The following is a 19,524-nucleotide window of genomic DNA, read 5'->3' as shown; positions in this document are numbered from 1 at the left end:
ATTCCATGTACTGTAGCTCCCACTGTGCAGTTTTTGTGATTAGATTAATGCCAACAGAAGTTCAGAACTCTAAAGCTATGGATCCAGTAACTTTTATGCACCATGGGCCTTAGCAGTCCTTGACCCCGCTCTGTGATTTTATGTGGTTTTCCACTCCAGGGCTTAGTTGCTGTTGTTCCTAAATGCTTCCACTGAAATGAAATTTCATGAACCATCTTAGTGTAAAGCTGGCATCTATCACAGTACCACACTTTAAGTCACTGAGCTCTTCAGAATGACACATTTTGTATCACAAATGTTTGCAAATAGAAACTCCATGGCTAGGTGCTTGATTTTATACACTTGTGGAAACTGGTCTGATTAAGAAACTTGAATTCACTTGAACAGATGTGGCTAAATACTACATATAGTGTTTCACACAGACTGAAATTAACATCAACTCCTCCAATGAGCTTCAAAAGAGAAGTATAAAATAGTTTAACGGCTGACTATTCTGATTGCCTGTTAAAGCTCCTGAGCAATGTTGGGTTTGTCTGGTTTTGGCACCCCTTGTGGACAAACCAATATGACTTATCCCTCTACTGATTAGTCCTGTAAATGTGTAAGTAGTTTTCTTTGTCCTACTGTCTTCTGTCAAATGTATCGCCTTATTATATTCCTTATGTCATATGCACTCACGTTCACAGATCAACTCAAGAACACAAAAACAAAAAGTGTGTATTTTCCAAGAACAATTTTATTATCTAGTATTTGTGATCATCTTGAGAGTATCAAAAAATTCTGCTGCAACATTTCAACACTTAAAATAATTTGTTTTGTTGCTCTCTTTGGAATAAAATGTGTATTTTGGTATTCAAAAGCAGAAATATCAGAAAACCATAACTTAAATAATAACAGTTAAGCCTACACTCTAAATCTACATTTGGCACCTGAGTTAAGTCAGCAAAGTCATCTGTGGCTTTCAAATTAACTTTTATAATAATAATGCACTACACAGACAAACTCCGAACTTGAAACCGGCCTCATTAATTCACTAAAATGTCACATTAAATCTGGTAAATGTTTTTGTTCACAACACCATGCTAAGAAGACAATGTTACCTAAGTATCATTCAGGTGAAATCTTGTGGTGATCAAAAAAATACAGAACAGTTTATGATATCTCAAGCTTTAAAAAAAGGAAAAATACCTTTCTAGAAATCAAAAACTTTTGAAATCATATTTAAATGTAAATAATGTAAATGTAAACCAAAGAAAATCACTAACAGAGACTTCAAGGTTTCTTTGGTTAGGATTATTTGTATTACAAAGATATAAAAATTGATTATGTTGCTCTTCACACATTGGGCTTATATTTTGATAGTCAGAATCCTTCATTGTCACACCTGGACAAGAAACAGTAACAGAGAAAGAAAGAGAATTCCTCCCCGTAAAGCTTTATAGATGAACTGTAACAGATGATTCTTAGTACAACGAATAAATATATTATCATCTGTCACTGGCAGGACACACTGGATCTTTGGTCTTGTGTCAATAATTACCACCTCTTGGCACCAAGGATCAACTGAATGAAAAGCCATACCCTTCTGAGGAAGCAGACAACTCTTTGGATAATAGCATCGGCATAACCGCTGCGTTTTAGCAATGGTCTAGAAGGCAAATGGAACACAGGCCGGGCAGGCTTGTGCTAAAGCTTTCACCAGAATAAAGCATCAAGAAAATTTACACTGAGAAAAGCATTTAAACCACCATTCTAAGGGAAATTTACATCATTGGCAAGAAGAATATTTTGGCAAACACACCCTCAATATACATCCACTATATTTTTGGTTGCCTTAGAATATCTTTGTATTATCAAAACTCTTTGGGTACAATATTTCCCATCTTTGGATCATCTCCTTAAGTATGCAAAGCCCTTTTTTGATATTAAGGCCAAGTTAAAGCTTTGAGTTTAGTGCGTTGAAAATGCCAAACCATATTTTGTGATAAAGCTCAAGTAGTTTGACAATATCTAATGCACTTATTTCCACAACATACATCATTCCATGTGAAACAAAAGCTCTTTCAACCATGAAAAAAGGTGAGAAAATTTGAAAATATGAGGACCTGAAGAAAAAAAAATCCCAACAGGGATGGACAAAGCATGGCACTGACATGTTTTCACCTTGTCCCCTGAGTTTGAGATAATACTGCACCGTCTGTGGTGAAAAAGAGGTAGTCATGTATGTACAAAAACAGAACATGGAGGTAGATAAATCAGTCCAAAGGGCTTAAAAACACCCTCTGCTCCAGTGGAAAGGAATTAAATATAATGAAAATGTATCAAAGTACATTTTTGACATTCTTTTTAACATTCATCATGGGTGAGCTTTGGTTTAGGACAGACAATGCCAAACACAGACAAAAAGGTAGAAAGTTGTAAAAAAAATGGAAATAAAAATGTTATAACAAACATTCATACAAAATCCTGAGGTAGATCCGAAGCAAAAGCACATTCCCTCCAGAGCAGCAACTGAATTCCTGATCCCTTGTGCTGCAGGAAATAACCAGCTCAAGAAGCAAGCGAGGTAAAAGTGGCTTGGCTGTCAGAGGCAGATTAGGCCGGGATATGTCAGGAGCCGACCACTTGGGATGTATGTGGGGCATGATGGGAGCCCTCAGAGGTGCAGCAGAGTCGAGCGTCATCAGTTGTGGAGGAGTGATGGAGGGGATGTCTCAGCATCTCCTCATTTTCCATCTGAAAAGACTGCTTCAGCTCAGCGAGACCATCTGAACCAAAGGATTCAGGTCTGGAGCTTTGGCTAGTAGAAGGGTTGCTCATCTCTTCATTGCTCTCTTCGTTGGAGTAGTGCCCAGAGTCTCCTGTCTCTTGGCTGCCTTCGCTGGTGTGGGAGCTCTCTGTGTGAAAAGGTCCATAGATGATCTCCCGGGATGAAGGTGGAAGGGGCGCTGCACCTAAATGCTCCTCATATCTCAGAACTGTTTTTCCAGACTCATACAAGCTGGCTCTGCTCTCAAGCTAAGGAAATAGAAAAAATAATGTTTAGATTATTACAAAAGTAACAGAACTGAAAGGAAGGACGGATGAGCAGAAATATACAGCATCACTTACATCACTGTCAGCTGGATTCGTCATCTCTCTCTGGAAAAGCAGCCATCTCTTGTTTTGATTCTTGCTGCTGACTGGACCGCCACTGTTTATAACCATATTAGATCCACCCTGTAAAAATGAGAAATAAATAAGAATTAGCATTTTGTATTGGCCCTTGCAATCATAATGAAGTTGTAACTGTGAGAGTAATACATCCTTACACCAGCAGCAATCAGAAATGTTTTCAGTCTGTATGATTTGTCTCACCTTGGCATCTATAAAATGTTGTTGCATCATGGGTATAAGGGCCTCAACATGCTCTGCATGGCGCTCATTAGGCAGGGACAAACCAGAACGGGGAGTTTCATTAACTCCAACAGCAATGATTTTGTGACCTGAGGATTTTCTGTTGGACAAAGATAATTATGTGAACAAAGCAGATACAAAAACTCATTGTTTATGTTTTATACTATAAGTATTTTGTAAAATTCCAAAATGAATTATATCAGTACCTTGGTCTGCCCTTACTGATGAGGATCAAGGCACACATAACAATACAAGCCAACGCGATGCTCACACCAACAATGATCCCTGTCATGGACCTCTGGTCGATGTGGTAGAGACCATCAGATAATACTGGAAGATACACAACATAGATATTCAGATTGGAAATGATCTCATATTAAATATATAGAGAAAATAAGGATAAAAAGGATTGATAATACTGAGGGAAGTCAGAAGTTAATACACTCAGCCAGAAAAAACATAATCCTTCCCTAAATATACAAATACCATAACAAATGCTAACTTGAGAAAAAAATAACTAAAAATGAGCAGGAACTAGAACTAAGGTATTCAACAAAAATATTATTTCAAGGTAATACTTTATAACATAAAATTATATAACAAAGTTCTCTGTCATTTATGAAGTAAAAAGTTAGTTTTGCTTTAACAGTGAAATCTTTGACTACCAAAAAATACCTACTTTTTCACTTATGATGCAAATCTGAGGAACTGTCTAAATCTCAGGTGTATAGGTACTGGCTGGCAAGACGGTTTGTCCACTAAGATACAAAACTTCCCTACAGCATTTTGAATAAGCATCATTAATGCTGTACTTGACCTGCACCCAACATGCAAAGGTCTGTTTCAAGTTGTAAACATCTAGTTGATAGGTACGGGACATGGTCACCTAGACAGAATAAAATGGTTGGGAACAGGACCTAAATCTTGCATTGTCCGAAAATGTGTAGAACACTATACTTAAACTAATTAATTCAACTTTTTTTGTACCTGTCACAGCTTAATGCAGGGCAAGCAGACCTAAAGTCAATTTCTCCTGTTTTTATCCTAAGGTAAAGCACTGCCATGCCAAATGTAGCAGTGAGGCCTCCTTTATCCTCATGTTCTGGACATGTCCCAGCGTAGAAACATTTTGGAGGGAAGTTTTTCAAACCTTATTACAAATCCTTCATATATATACATATATATATACTTCAACATTTTGGCAAATTCGCCCATTGCCATAATTCCTGTAGTCTTAGTAATAGGTTCGTTTCCTTTAGTTGTCAGTGCAAGCTGTTTCTAGATCTGGGGGGACTGATATACCAGCTGTGCAGCTGACGCTATGGAGACAGATGGTATTTCTAGCTTTCCCTCATCAAACTTATCAAATACACAACTGAACAACTCCAAAATGCTCTCGTGGACAAGTTGTGATCTGCACATTCACCACGCTATGAAATAATCATGGAACATTGAAAGACAGAGATGTTTTAAAGCTAAATGCAAAGCCAGAACTACCAAGTAACAACGGCACTGCCACAGGCACGCACTGTGTCATTCCACCCAGTGGTTTACTCTGAAAGTAGTTCCAAATATTTGCTTCATGTGTCATAATGTTACATAATTATACGTTATTATTTCATAGCGTGGTGAATGTGTAGGTCACAACTTGTCCACGAGAGCATTTTGGAGTTGTTGGATTGTGTATTTGATGAGTTTGATGAGGAAAAGCTGGAATACCGCAAGACTCCATTGAGTTTGTGCAGCAGCTCCAAACTCAGCAGCACCGATCTAAAAATAGCTTGCACGGACAACTATACCATTAATGCTATACGGACTTTTATCCGTATAGCATTAATTGCTTTGTTATAATTAATGCAGGGCTGACATGCATTTATGAAAGACTCAGTCCTCTGACAGTCTTTTTTTGTTTTAAGGTCATAGAGGGATGCAAGTCTCAAATTCAGTCTGTCTCTTTACCCTAATATAAAATGTTTAAATTCAGGTGAAGATCACTCACAACAAAGGTAAGCTTTACTTTTATATAATAACTGAAACTGTAAAAGAACAACACTGGTATTATAATGGAATCAAATACATCAAGAAGAAATGCATCTGTCATGTTAACTTCAGTTCTCCATGATGCTAACCTGTAGTGTCTGGGTAGCTGTCAGAGTGTCTGGGGTTCTTGCTCCGGTATGTACTTCCACGCTTTAGCGGCAGCTCCACAATGTCAGAGAAAGGCCCATCTCCTACCTGGTTAGAGGCACAGATTTTTACCAGGTAGACATTCCCTGGCTCCAATTTCTCCAGCAGGGCCATTGTATGAGTTCCTGTGAAAAGACGAAAGAAGTACACGGCAAGGATTAGAAACACTGAAAACCACAAGCACATTTAATGTAGCCTAAAATATCCAGAGTGCTACTCACCCTCTCTCTGCATTATTTGCCAGTGTCCTGACAACCAGGCTTTCTGCGAAGCATACAGGATGGTATAGTGTGTAACCACAACACTGGCCTCTGTAGGCTCCCTCCAGGACACCAGAGCAGTGTCATCTTCAATCAAAGTTACTCTCAATCCTGCAGGTGGCTGGCCAGGTGCTGTACACATAGGAACCACATTCATGGTGAACATTTGATTAAATTACCAGGGATTACAGAACTGCAAATGTCTTTACTAAAGAGGAAGTAGTGAATGAAGGAAAACATTTGATTAAATTACCAGGGATTACGGAACTATAAATGTCTTTACTAAAGAGGAACTAGTGAATGAAGGAAAACCAATATAACAAACTGATTTCAAAGCAGTGTCCAATTTTTATTACCTGCTGGAAGGGTCCGATGGTAGACAACAGAACTCCAAGGGCTTGACATTTGGTCCACGTGAAGACGCACAACAAACTCATAGCGAGTGTTTGGAAACAAATTCTGAATGATCACACTTTGTTTCGTGCTGTGGACAAACAGAAATTTACATTATGGACTTTTAAAAAGGAGAATCTAGTTTCCTAAATTCTTAGGTCAACATCAGAAAAAGACAATTAGAAAAAATAGGTCCCATGTCAGCATATCATTTTCACACATGCAGTGTGATCTAATATATGGAGACCTTCTTTGCCAAGCATGATGTAAAAACTGTCTCTTTTCGTTTACACTTACACTTGTATGTAGCGTATAGCAGAGGCATTGTGGGTTCCCACAGGTGTACAACGGACTGTATAGCTAACCGTCTTTCCGGAGGGGAAAGCAGGACGGCCCCAGCGGAGAGACACTGATGATGAGTTGTTACCCAAGACAGTCACATGGTCCGGTGGTGGAGGAGATGCTGCAGGTTGTTCTCTTGCAGCTGAAAGATGGAACGAGAAGGCATGGGGTTTTTTTCCATTCTTTCCATTTGAGATAACAGAATTTAGGAATTTATTTTAAATTAAACACCAAGACGAATACTTACACACACATCCTGGAGTACTAACTGTCTGGTCAGTTTGATACCCTTCTCCGGCGTCACTGACAGCCAAAATCTTGACATGATATTTTCTTCTTGGATCTGGAATTGAGAGAAAAATCCACTTAAAATTATTTCTCTCCATGTAGCTACACTTGAACTTAAACACTGGTCTAACTGACATTACAAGACTTGCAAGGAGCATTTTTTAGTTAGATGTCACATAAATTAACATTAACAATAGAGCAGTGAGAATTTTTTTAATAAAATGCAGACACATTGATAGTAAACTGCAGGAGGTAACGTTTCTAGGACAAAACAGTTCATTCCTCATTCTTGGACAATGCTTGATCTCCTGAGTCACCCCAAACCTCTCATTTATCATGTTTTGTCATGTGTAAGGGGCATCAGAAAGATCAACCAGCCCCCCAGCAAGTCCAAGTAAAGATGGTGACCGGATCAATAAGCACTATGAAAATTAGTACAAAACAATACTGTCTTTCCCTTTTTGAAGACTTGCAAAGGCTTTACAACTATTAGACCATATTAGCATTTGATTTTGTTTTGAAACACTATGCAGACAAACTGCAAAATTTTGAGGTGAACACTGAAGATGGGAAGAGCTCGGATAAGATGTGGTTTCTGGTATGTACTAAAAAAGTGCAATTGTGGGACAGAAGACTGCTATGACAATCAAAAGATCACTGAGGTCCTGGAGAAGAGTTTGAAAAAGTGAAATGAGATTTTATATTTTAATCCAAGGAGGTAAAACTGCCTTAGTTCCTAATCAGGACATTTTTAGGGAGTATAAAGATTTGTTTTATGCATCTGATGTGAAAGGTCAGCCAATGGGTATTGACCAGTGTAGGCGGTGTGTCCAGGCCTGTTAAGGGGGCTGGGCCCGGGGGCTGCGTTCAGCTGCTGGGAACTTAGGCCCATGGGACGGGGGGAGTTGACTGAGGTCGGTAGGTCAGGCCAAGATAGAACACGAGGAATCTGGGCGCCGGACGGAGGGTTAGGAGCTGGGCCCCTTTTGTTCCCTCTTTCACACTCTTCCTGCTGCCCTTGTCTAATAGCCTTAAACTTGGAGCAAGAAACATGGCGAGAAGAAACATAGCTCCCAAACAGAACCTGGGTTAAAATCACTGATATTACTTAATATGGGCCTAATGGCAGTATCTTATGTGGCTATTCATACAGAGCCAAGCTGACAGGATTTACATTTTGGACATGACCACAAAAGCGCTCAAGTCCAAAATCATTAATACAATCAATCAATTTATTTTGCATCCTTGTGTTTGAATAGTCACATATGACAAACTTATAATGTTATCTGGTGTTACCACCATGGCCAGGCTTTAAATGACAAACACTATATGGCTTTAGGTTATTTACATGGACAGCCCAGTGGACCAATGGGGGCAGGGATGTCATCAGGACTGTTGTCTCATGGCTAGAGGTCAGTGTCTCAGACCTTCTCTGGCCAATCCCAGGGGACTCTGTTTGTGAGCTCCAGTGTCCAGCTGAAGGGGGGTAGTGGCCAGGGTCTTACAGGGCAGGTCTGACCCAGAATACAACACAATGGCCAGGAGTAATTATGCAAGCAGCGCAATGGGAAACGGTGGTGGGAGGGACATCTGGACCCTGACCTCTAACCTTGGGAGCCTGATCTCACACAATACCAAAGCCAGACTGGAGAGGGCCGCTGCTTAGGCAAAAAGGGTCAGCATATATTGATCAGGACAGAGGGTGAAAATGCAAATGCAACATCCAACTGCCCTCCGAATTAAATTGGGGAGACCCATCTAATGATAAGCTATCAGTCAGTCAGTGTCAAAGCAAAAGTGTATTACTCACCAAGGCCACTAATGGTGTGGGTATAGGTTTGAGCCTGCAGCTGGATGATGGGCTGCTCTGGTTGACCCTCCTCATGGTAACATAGCCTGTAACCCTGGGCAGCCACAGGTTCTGAGGAACTTTGCCAGCGTGCCACAATAGAGGTGCAGTTCAGTGGTTCAAGTTGAAGAATAGGCGCTGAAGGCACTGAGGGGAAAATATAGCATGCATGTGATAAATGTACACTTAGTTTAAAACACAACTGGGAGCATAAGAAGACTAAACCTCCGCACAAAAGACAAAAACAACAGGACACCAGGTATGGATAATATGCAGATTAATCAAAGATTATCACAGGGTTCTACTGAGGTGTCAGCTCAAATTTGGGATTTTTGTGTGTGTCAAAATCATAGCTTGAGCTCTATTTATGAATAAAAGGCACAAAAAACAATTTTCTATGCATGCTTCTTTCCAGTATTTCCCAGGCTGTGCACTAATAACTCTTGTGGCTAAGCTGCTCTCCATCACCTAAATCAGAACTTTTAAAAGCAAAAAATCCAAGTATGGTGGACAAACAGCCTCCCCCAACACACCAGGCCATGAAAAGGGACTATTCTTTCCTCCACATAGATGCCTGAGGCCCTCTCTTTATGACCCGTGACTGAGGCCACTCTAACATCACTGACAGCGGAGGGCAAAGGTTCCTGGGTAACCAACACAAAGACTGTGGGACAATGCTGCAACAGCAAACTTTAGTCATAAGCTGGCCACTCTGCATGAGCTCCAGTGATCTTCCTGGTATTCTGGGAGCACCAAAGCAGCTACGAGACAAAAGTTTAAGCAGAGCCTTTAAGAGCCTAGCAACCCTTAATTCTATCAGTTAAGAGCATATACTTATTCTTTACCTTACTGAAATGCCTGCAAGGCTCTGAGAATACATTCAACCATGCACAAAAACTAAGTAACAAATGCAAATATGATGTGGAGAAAAACAATCTAGACAAGCATGTGGGGAAACTTATAGCAAACAGCACTTAAAATTTCCCATAGAATGAACTTTTCAGCTTTAGCATTTACCTTTACTGCTGGAGGTCTTTGGTGTTCGATGTGAGCTCCATGCAGAAGGCTCACACCAGCCCACACGGGTGGCTACAGCCATGCGGAGGAGGTAGATCGTGTCAGGCTGCAGGCCCTCCAGCAGATACTTGGTACTGTTCTGAGGTATCTCCACAGAGTTGACAGTGCTGTCTGCAGCTGTACGATAAGACAGTCTGTATGCAGACACCCGGCCTCGGCTCACCTTGGGGGGCAGCTGCTGCCAGCTCACCTGTATATCTGTGGAGCTGTGGCTAGTCAAACTGAGCTCTGGGGTACGCAAAGGCACTGCGGAAAGACAGACATTTACTTGACTCTATTATGGTCATGGGTTTCTTCTCAACACAATATTGATGGCAAAAATGTTATTTTTCTATAAACAAAAACTTTCAGTAGTGAGTGGATTACACACAAGTGTAAAACAACAGCATGCCTATCCTGCTTCTTTCTTCTCCAAAAAAGTGCTCTGTTCACACATCACTTGCATGCATTTTAGCTTAACTGCCAGGGTGATTTATTGCAAGGAATGTTGAGAGTCTTAATGTTCTGTGCTTACCATCCTCCAGGGTATGTTGACTGACTTGGTCTGACATACGACTGGCTCCCATTGGCATATAGGCCACAACATAAAAGCTGTAATTCCGAGCTGGTTCAAGGTCATCAATGATGTAACTAGTTGTGTCATTCCCAATAACAATTTGGTATTCTTCGTTGTTTAGACCTGACATTCAATGGAAAAAAGGGGGTTAGGAAGTAGGTCACATTCGTCCAAAGAAGAAGCCTCTATGAAAGCTTGTCAACATGTAGAATTTAAACAGTCAGTCTTATGAAAGGCATGATGCTTGCAGTTTCTGAATGCCACTCATCTTTTCTACAAATGTGAAACAGAAGGCTAACCTACTTAAATGCTGTAGGTCTCTAAAAGAAAATCATCTTAAAACCAAAGATGTGTTTACTCACATACCAGTTGTGACAAAACTAAGGTACTTAATTTTCAATTTAGTGACAAACATTTAATTCTCTGCCTGCAAAACTGTGAGGCTTTTAAAAACTTTCCCTGTCCCTTTAACTAGAAGAAGAATGAGCTGCAGAGTGGACAATAGCCTGGCTAAGCCTGTTGTTATTTCCATGAAGTTGCCATTCGGAGTCCTCCTTGACCCCTGCTCTGTGTAGCAACAACAGATGGCCTTCACTAAGGAAAGTTGATCACATGTGAGAGTGTGAGATAGCTTATTGTGTTGACAGTGATGTGGTATCTTCCCCCACCTTCAACCTCCTCCCAGCTGGACTGATAACACTAAAAGAAGCATAACTCAGCAGTTCTTCCTCTTGATCTCACCTTCAGCCTTCATATAATGGATGGAGTAGGCAATGACTTTGTCTGCATTGTAGAGAGGTCTCTCCCATGCCAGTAAGATAGCAGAGCTGGAGATGGTCTCAGCATGGATGTTTCTTGGTGCACTGGGCCTGTCCTCAGACATGACCACAATAAGGCGTGCCAATGATAGCACAGAACCCTGTTCACTCTCTGCCATGCACTGATAGATGGCATCATCCTCAGGGATGATCTGGGTGATCACCAATTTACTGTGAAAAAAAAAAAAAAAAAAAAAAAAAAATATATACAAAATATTTATACCATGCTAAGCTATGTTTAGCCGTGACCAATATACGCTTGCATGGCAATACCTGTTGTACATCTTAATCCTTCCATTTAAGTGAACCTCTTGTCCATTCTTAAGCCAGCTGATGCGTGGTGGGGGAACTCCTTCTGCTTGGCACATAAAGCGGGCAGTCCCTGCTCTTGGACGGGTCTGGCTCTCAGGCCTCTCAACAATGGACGGTGGCACTGAAAATAGGTAAAAATAACAAAAATCTCATTCTAGAGCCCACAAATTATTTATTTATTGTAGGAGACAGTGCACATTAATGAACATGGACATGTAAATGTGCCAGCTTGTAGCCACAGGCTTATTTCCATCGGCTGTCCCTGGCAGGTTGATGGTATATATTTCTTTACCTACAGTTACAAACTAAATTGAATAGTTGACCCAACAATTTAAACAATGACTCTTTAAGTAAAAATGTTGCAAAAGCCTGTGTTATATGAAATTTGGCAAAGCAAATTTACTATACCTAGAACTGTGAGGTTAGCTGCAGCAATTGTGAAGTTGCGTGTTCCAGGAGTGGTGGCCCTGCAGAGGTAGATCCCACTGTGCTTGGAACTGACATCGGTAATAACAAGATTTCCATTGCCAAGCACTTTGGCATTGTACACATCAATGGGTTTACTGTCAGCACGGCTCCAGGAGATGATGGGCCGTGGGTTTCCCATTGCCACACACTCCAATACAACAGTCTGGTGAAGAGAAACTGTAACATTCTGAGGTCCAGCTATGATTAGGGGCCTTTGACGTGGTTTCCGGCCATCACCTTAAAAACAAAGGAAAAAATGTTGAGAAAATAAATTCAGGGTTCCCTCTATGATGTGACTGTTTTAATGCTGCATCCTGAAATCCAAAGGATGCTGCCTCTGTACCTTGGTTGACCATCAGCTTGGCCTCTCTGCTCTTCAAACAGCTACCAATGTTAGTTGCCACACACCGATAAAGTCCAGCATCTTCCAGTTGTACATTATGAATCTGAAGGACTCCGTTGGGCAGAACTGTCATCCTGTGAACATAGAGTAACTTTAGGGTCACACTAGAATAAGTTTCTTGACAGTAAATGATCAAACTGTGACTCAAAGTTGTTAAGATATTCTACCATTTTGATTTACTTAATGAAAAATGTTGCAGATTGAACTATAGATAGAACAAAACATAAGCCTGAGCAGAGACAGAACAAAACAAGCAGGTTAAATACACATAACAGTATAGTAGCACTGGGAGGACATGTATGCAAATATTTTATTTTACTCTGTCCTGTGAAAACATGTAGAATTTGGTTGTTTCAAGAGATCTTGAGAAATAAACACATTATCATAAGTACAGATCTTTAGAGAACAACCAAAAGTGTGCTTAAAATGCAGCAAATTTAAGTAAGAAATTATATAAAGATAAGATATACGGAAGAATATGCACTTAGGGATTTCATACATCATAATTTTTACCCATGTTTTTCCAGGCACACATTTGGGACCCACTGATAACAACTCAAGGAACTCAACCAAGGGAATAATCCCATTGACTGACACACTTATGTTATTGTGTGTCTTTGACCCAACGCCTGTATATGAATTTTGCTTGAGCCTCTTACATAAAGAAGTTACTGGTTTCCTTTCTTATCATATGTTCCACTGGCATCTCTTAAAGTCAATTCTGCCAATCACTTACAATACAGAGACGGCATTCAACACTTTTTTCTTTTAAAAGTATTGACTCATGCACCATTTAGGTATCAGCATCATATATAAAAAGTATCAGTTTAGCACTGGTATTAGAAAAATCCTAAAGGATACCCAACCCAATGTGTTACAATATCTATAAATTTTGAACACAGGTGGATTAAGTGGGGACCAAATGTGGTCAAAAAAGACTCTAGGTGTTTCTGTGGATACCTCTCTGTCTGCAGTGGTAATGTGCTTTGGTTGAACTCCCAAGTGATGGTAGCAGGAGGGCTGGAGGTGACTGCACAGGAGAATCGTGCCACTGAGCCCTCAGTCACCACCATAGGCACAGGATGCAACACAAACTCTGAGATACCTGTGAAGAAAATACACCAATCTACTATCAGCAGAACCTTTAAGCAAAAACCTTATTTTCTTATAAAATCAATGGAAATCTGTCATAGCAGTGGGCTCATTTGTGATTGCTAAATAAAGCATCTTCTTTCACCTGTGGTTAAAAATATACATTATGCATGCAAAGCTCTGATTTTGATGGATGTTTACTGATTGTATGAAAGGAATTGATCTCAGTAAAACACAATGATCTGGCGTTTGTGCAGATGAGCAATCAGGTCCCTCACTAACCAGCTGGCCCAATCAATGGATCAATTGAAGAATGACACTGAATGATGCATTGTTATAGATTGAAAAAAAGTGAATCAATTTACTTGGCATAAGAAGGGTTGCATGTGGACATTAGAAACATAAAGATATACAAAACTATGTCTAAACAAAATAAATTATATTTCATATAGACCTGGGATTACCTCATAATGGCATAATGTAAGGATTGTGCAGGTGTCATATTGTGCATATATTACAGCTCTTCATGATGTTGTACTTGAACCTATTTTCTAGAAAATAAGAGTGATAATATATGTTTTTATGTAACTAAAACAATCCTGCCCTACAGAGTCGTTCTGATTTTACATTTACTGAGTCTTCCAATAATCACCAAATATAAGCAACCCACAATCTGCATTTATCTTATAATATGACCAATGACCTTCATTCATTAAGGTGATAAGTCTCTCCCTCCCCCCTCTCTCACAGGAAGCAAGTCAATATCATGTTAAAGAAAATCAATACCCTGTTGTCCCACTGAAACATCAAATTTAAATCCTGAGCCCTGGGAGATCCAAACTAAAGAGCAATCTTTGAATTTAAGACCAAATCTCATCAATATTACACAAATTAACTGGAAGCTATTTTTAAGTGAAGTGTATTACAGGGTTTGAACCAGGGACATAAAAAATGTTCTAATGTAGATGGTTTTATGAATAAGTTTTCAAAAAAACAATAAGTGAAGGTTTAGGTGAGGAGTATGACAACCATCAGTTAGTATTTTTAAATATAATTATCTTCCTATTCTGTCTGTAGAAAACACGACTGACTGGTAAGCATCATCAGTCCTCAGAGGCTGTGAAGAAGTTAAAACATCATGTTGTTTTCTCTGTAAAGAGAGATAACAGACGTTTTTCACTCTTGCTGGGATCAGTAATGCAGAGACAGGGTGGGGCTTGCACACACTGATCCACTAATATGGTCACCTCTGTTGTAAAGAACAAATCAATGTCTAGGTCAAACAGCACAAAGGTTTCCCTAAAGAGGTCAAAGTTCTCCTCAGCCCCCTGTCCTTTCAGTTTTAGGCCAAACTGGGAACCAGATCGAAGTCAGTTTACAATTAGTCTAAAAAAAGAAAACATAGTGATTCTAATGTTGTGCATGCTTTAATCTATATTTAATCCCATAGTAGGGAAATATAGCAAGATCAAAGCACATATGTATGTGTTTTTTAGAGAAGCTGTGAGAAATATCTGTGAATCTGACACCTCTAGGAATCCAAGAGGCGCTGATAATGTTGTAGTAGTCCAAGAGGTACAAGGAAAACCACTTCCTGAGTGTAAACATGTTTTCAAAGGTTCACCACTGCTCACTGAAATATCAGGTTTGTTCGTTCACATGACCTGGCCTGGCCTTTTCTTTAACAAAAGGGCTCTGCTTGACAGGGCAACAGAGGGACGGATCCATTGAAAGGGATTGTGGGCTGGGGGAGAGAACAGCAGGGCAGCCCAGCCAGAGCAGGCCTGTGACATCACAAAGCCTTTCCCCACTGACCCCTGGCCCCCAGGACCTCTGGACAGAAGGGAAGCAAAGAAGAGGCCCATCCTCCACTCTCTGCCTACAGCTGACCGAAACCTTTAACCCTTTCACTGACAAAAGGCTGGATGCTGGACCAAACTTGACTTTTGAGGAGGTTTGTGTGGCAATCTTATGGCAAACTATATTTTCACTGCCCCGTTACAGATCAACAACAACTGCTGCACAATTTACTCAGCAGATGTGGAGTATCAATATGTTTAAAATGTTTGTTTTCTTGTTTGGATTGATCTAATGTATGAGTCACTTCTTTTGTGACAGCTGTTTCCAAAGTGGCAAAATTTGTGCAATTTGGACCATGTGCAAGAGTTTCCCTGCCATTTTTGGTAATTTAAAAAACTACAAATAACGCTGAATTGAATGCCTTGTTGTAATAACATTCTGTTGCCATTGCAGTTAAACAGGTGTTGAGACTTTTAAAACTAATGTTAAAAGTTTTGATATCATCGCAATTTTAGTTGTATCTAGTGCTTCATGGTTTATTTAATGTTGAGTGTCTGGACATTTTGGCCAAACCTGCAAAGTCATTGTCATTGTCAAAATGACATTTCAGAAGGCCTTCCTTGTTGCCATGACACCACTCATGGGATATCCCCTCCAAGACCTGTGAAAAGTGTCTATGGTAGAGCAGGCCTATTGAATAGACACAGCTGCTCTGTCCACTGATATGTGGACAAACAAAACGTAGCCTTTTCTTCTGGAGCGGTCAGGGTTACTCCAAACAAAGGCTAAAAGCCAAATGGCCTTTCAGAGATTCCTCTGTGTAGCAGACCATTCAGCAGTTACACAGAGCCACAGTGTGCAGTTGCAATGCCACTAACATACAAAGGGAGAAGGCTAATTTCAAACTTTCTGGCAATATTCCCCAATTACTTATTTAACTGTGCAAGTGATTTTCTCTTAAAACAGGGAAAGTATGTGCACAGGAGGACCGGGGGATGCCTATTAATAGAGCATTTATAAGCTTCTAGATTGACTCTCCGTGTATTTTTAACTGTCTCTTAAAATGATCCAATAACTGGGCTGACAGCTTTAAACTCAAGCATGGCTAAGTCTGAACAACTTCAAATAGCATGGAAAACCTAGACTTAAGAGGTCTTTCCTCAGTAAAGAAAAAAGTGAGGGGAGGAGTACATCTGCTTCCCATCTCCAGGTTAATAACCCATGAACTTGCCATCCTGCATGCTGACACCACAAAGTGTGCATCACCAACAAGCTTAACCAACAGTGGGAAACAGGGATAACGTTCTAAATTAAACCTGTAGGGAAGTCCTTTCTTTCACTCTGACCTTCATACTTACTTGCGATAGTCAGACGTGATCTTTGGCTTAGGATAGCTCCATATTTGTTTTGGGAGAGGCACTGGTAGAATCCCTCATCTGATTCCTCCTTGGTATGTTTTATCTTTGGTATGTACAAGGAGCCATTTGGCAGAAACTGGATGTGCTCACTTTCTGCCAGTCGGACTCCATTCTTTAGCCACTTGATGGTGACTGGAGGCTGCCCATGAGCCTGACAGTCCAAGACAGCAGAGTCCTTTGGTAGTGCAGTAACATCACTGGGCTCTGTGATGAAGGACAGCTCACTGAAACATAAAACACCTAAAAGAAAAGAAGGGGAATATCAGTTTAGACTTGCTTATTTCTTACTTACATGCATGCCTTCAGCTGCACAATGTTGTTTTTATAATGGGACAGACAACACAAGGCCATCAGTGGCATTTGAAATAAAATGTAAACGACACTGAGAACTCAGGAAACGTACAAAATAATGCTGACAACATTAATTTGTCATCATTAGACACTTAATGCTCTGACACAAGTGTAGAAGAAATGGCAGCTATTAGGCTTTAGGTCCAGATACGTTTATATGGATTGTGATAGTCTGATATAAAAACATTGTTTATCCTTACGAAATAACTTAAGGTGTTTTCATATTTGACGTCACGGATATTAAACATAACCACCGTACATACGTCGACTAACAGACGTAAGGACTTGATGTTAACTGACATATATGAAAGAAACCCACACACTGCATTACACTGAATTACAAACATTATACATAAATTTAACTTCTAGGTAAAAATAAAACTGTCCACTTTAACTGTATTACGGTCAGATATCATGTTATATCCAGAGAGGGTTGACAGCTAACGCAGATCACGCAGCTTGTTAATGTTAATCAACGGTCAGTGAGCGTGGACAGGCAAATCAGGTCAGCACACTTATTAACAAGATAACCTTGGTAAAAACACACAAAAACAAGACACTTACTTGATAAAGGAAGAAACAAAACAAAAAGCAACCAGTGACGGTGGGCTTTCATCTTAAACTTTGCCATTATTCCGACCGTTGTGTCATTTTTGTCCCCCTTTCACGAACCGCCGCTCTCACGCGTGCTGTCCGGAGATCCTCAAACTCACTTCTGCCAGCAGAAGAGCACCAACGGCTGGATTGGGGTGCCGGGGACCCTGTCACGCATGCGCACAGAGCTCAAACTACAGGCGTGCATCTGTGTCTCCCTGCGGTGTGGGGACCCCAGGGGCCCTCAGGAGGAACTGCCACAACAACATATGAGACTAGGAACGTTTCATAGTCACACACAGGCAATATTTTCCTTCATTGAATACATGCATATGTGAAATAATTGGCTTTTTAGAATGGCACCTAAATGTTAGGCTACCTGAATTTCTTTTCTGGTGTTTGTTGTCTATTGTTTTTTTTGTTTTTTTTTTGTTTTTTTTGGACACTTTGCATCTCTGCCAGTACTAACTTTTCCATTTGACTGATTACTCTGTTATTGTGTGGGTGTCATGTTGAACTGTCATAAAATTTGTACAAAGTATTTTAATAACACTGGGGTCTAAGTGAGAGTTTATATTTAAGCATGCAAAGTAATTACATGAAGTTTTTATGACAGAGGTTTACTGGTCCATTTTCTACAAATGCTTAATTTTATCTACAGCAGCCTTTCCCAAACGTTAGTGTGCTACAGCCCAGTTTGAGACCCAAAAACCTTCCAGGGCCCACCAAAACCCTGGTACAACTATAACATGAAACTTGAATATTTACCTTTTATTTATCATATTTTGTTTAATAAACAGGGAATTTCAGTACAAATGCTTTGCTTCAGATACATTTCTCAAAAAATGTTTGTGGGGTCAGAAAGTACATTTAATGGGTCACTGCAGTTATTTTGCTTTGGTTAGGTAAAGTCACTCAAACTTTCTTTTCTCACATTCATCTCCATAAACATACTTTGTGACCCAACAAACTCTTCCCAAGTAGCATTAATATGCCAAAAGACAATGATAGATCTTAAAATCAGGAAGTGAGTAGCATAGTAAAATGCTGATGAAGTGTCACAGGTGAATCCAACTCCAGTTAAATCATGGAACAGATTGTATACACAGGCCTGCCCAGAAACTTGGCTAGGCCCCTGAAAAACCCAGCAAAAGTGCCCTCCCTAGTTAGGATTTATTGATGTTATCAATGCATGTGTGTTGGATCAGTATTCAGCCCCCAGGAGTCGATACTTTGTAGAGCCACCTTTCACTGCAATTACAAGTCTTTTGGGGTATGTCTCTACCAACTCTGCACATCGAGAGACTGACATTTTTGCCCATTCCTTTTTGCAAAATAGCTCAAGTTCAGTCAGATTTGATTGAGAGCCTCTGTGACAGCAATTTTCAAGTCTAGCCACAGATTCTCAAAGAGATTTAGGTGTGGACTTTGACAGGGCTATTCTAACACATGAATATGCTTCAATCTAAGCCATTCCATAATAGGGCTGGCTGTATGTTTATGGTCGTTGTCTTGGCAGAAGGTGAACCTCCGCCCCAGTATCAAGTCTTTTGCCAATTCTAACAGGTTTTCCTCCAAGATTGCCCTGTATTTGGCTCCATCCATCTTGCCATCAACTCTTAACAGCTTCCCTGTCCCAGCTGAGGAAAAGCATCCCCAAAGCATGATGCTGCCACCCCTATGTTTCATGGTGGGGATGGTGTGTTCAGGGTGATGTACATCGCGTTCCACATTATTATGCAAACGACGCTTTTCTCTGATTTTCTAAAATCAGAGAAAATGCAATCAATGCAAATGACAGTCATAATATTTTTCAAGTCATCAACAGTTAGAGTATAACTCTAATGTTCTTGAACAAACTTCATAATGATAACTATTTTTTTTTTTTTAAATAAAAACCTCAAAATGCACTTTTCCACA

General features: G+C 40.1%; 1 protein-coding gene across 1 annotated transcript; it reads right to left on the bottom strand.

Moving 5' to 3' along the window:
• Nucleotides 1-781: 781 nt before the first annotated feature.
• Nucleotides 782-17,701, bottom strand: LOC121515326 (protogenin B-like). The gene is made up of 19 exons (XM_041796030.1): nt 17,575-17,701; nt 16,600-16,899; nt 13,310-13,454; nt 12,290-12,423; nt 11,887-12,183; nt 11,440-11,599; nt 11,090-11,337; nt 10,307-10,471; nt 9,733-10,038; nt 8,677-8,862; nt 6,826-6,921; nt 6,534-6,720; nt 6,200-6,327; nt 5,805-5,975; nt 5,526-5,708; nt 3,603-3,726; nt 3,358-3,496; nt 3,112-3,219; nt 782-3,018 (listed from the first exon to the last, which is right to left on the bottom strand). Exons 1-19 carry the CDS (start codon nt 17,639-17,641, stop codon nt 2,611-2,613), a joined length of 3,552 nt encoding a protein of 1,183 aa, XP_041651964.1. The 5' UTR covers nt 17,642-17,701; the 3' UTR covers nt 782-2,610.
• Nucleotides 17,702-19,524: the final 1,823 nt, after the last annotated feature.

Source organism: Cheilinus undulatus, linkage group 9 (genome assembly GCF_018320785.1).
Source record: "Cheilinus undulatus linkage group 9, ASM1832078v1, whole genome shotgun sequence".
NCBI lineage: Eukaryota > Metazoa > Chordata > Actinopteri > Labriformes > Labridae > Cheilinus > Cheilinus undulatus.
The sequence above is the reverse complement of the archived record's forward strand: the minus strand, read 5'-3'. Positions and strand labels throughout refer to the sequence as shown.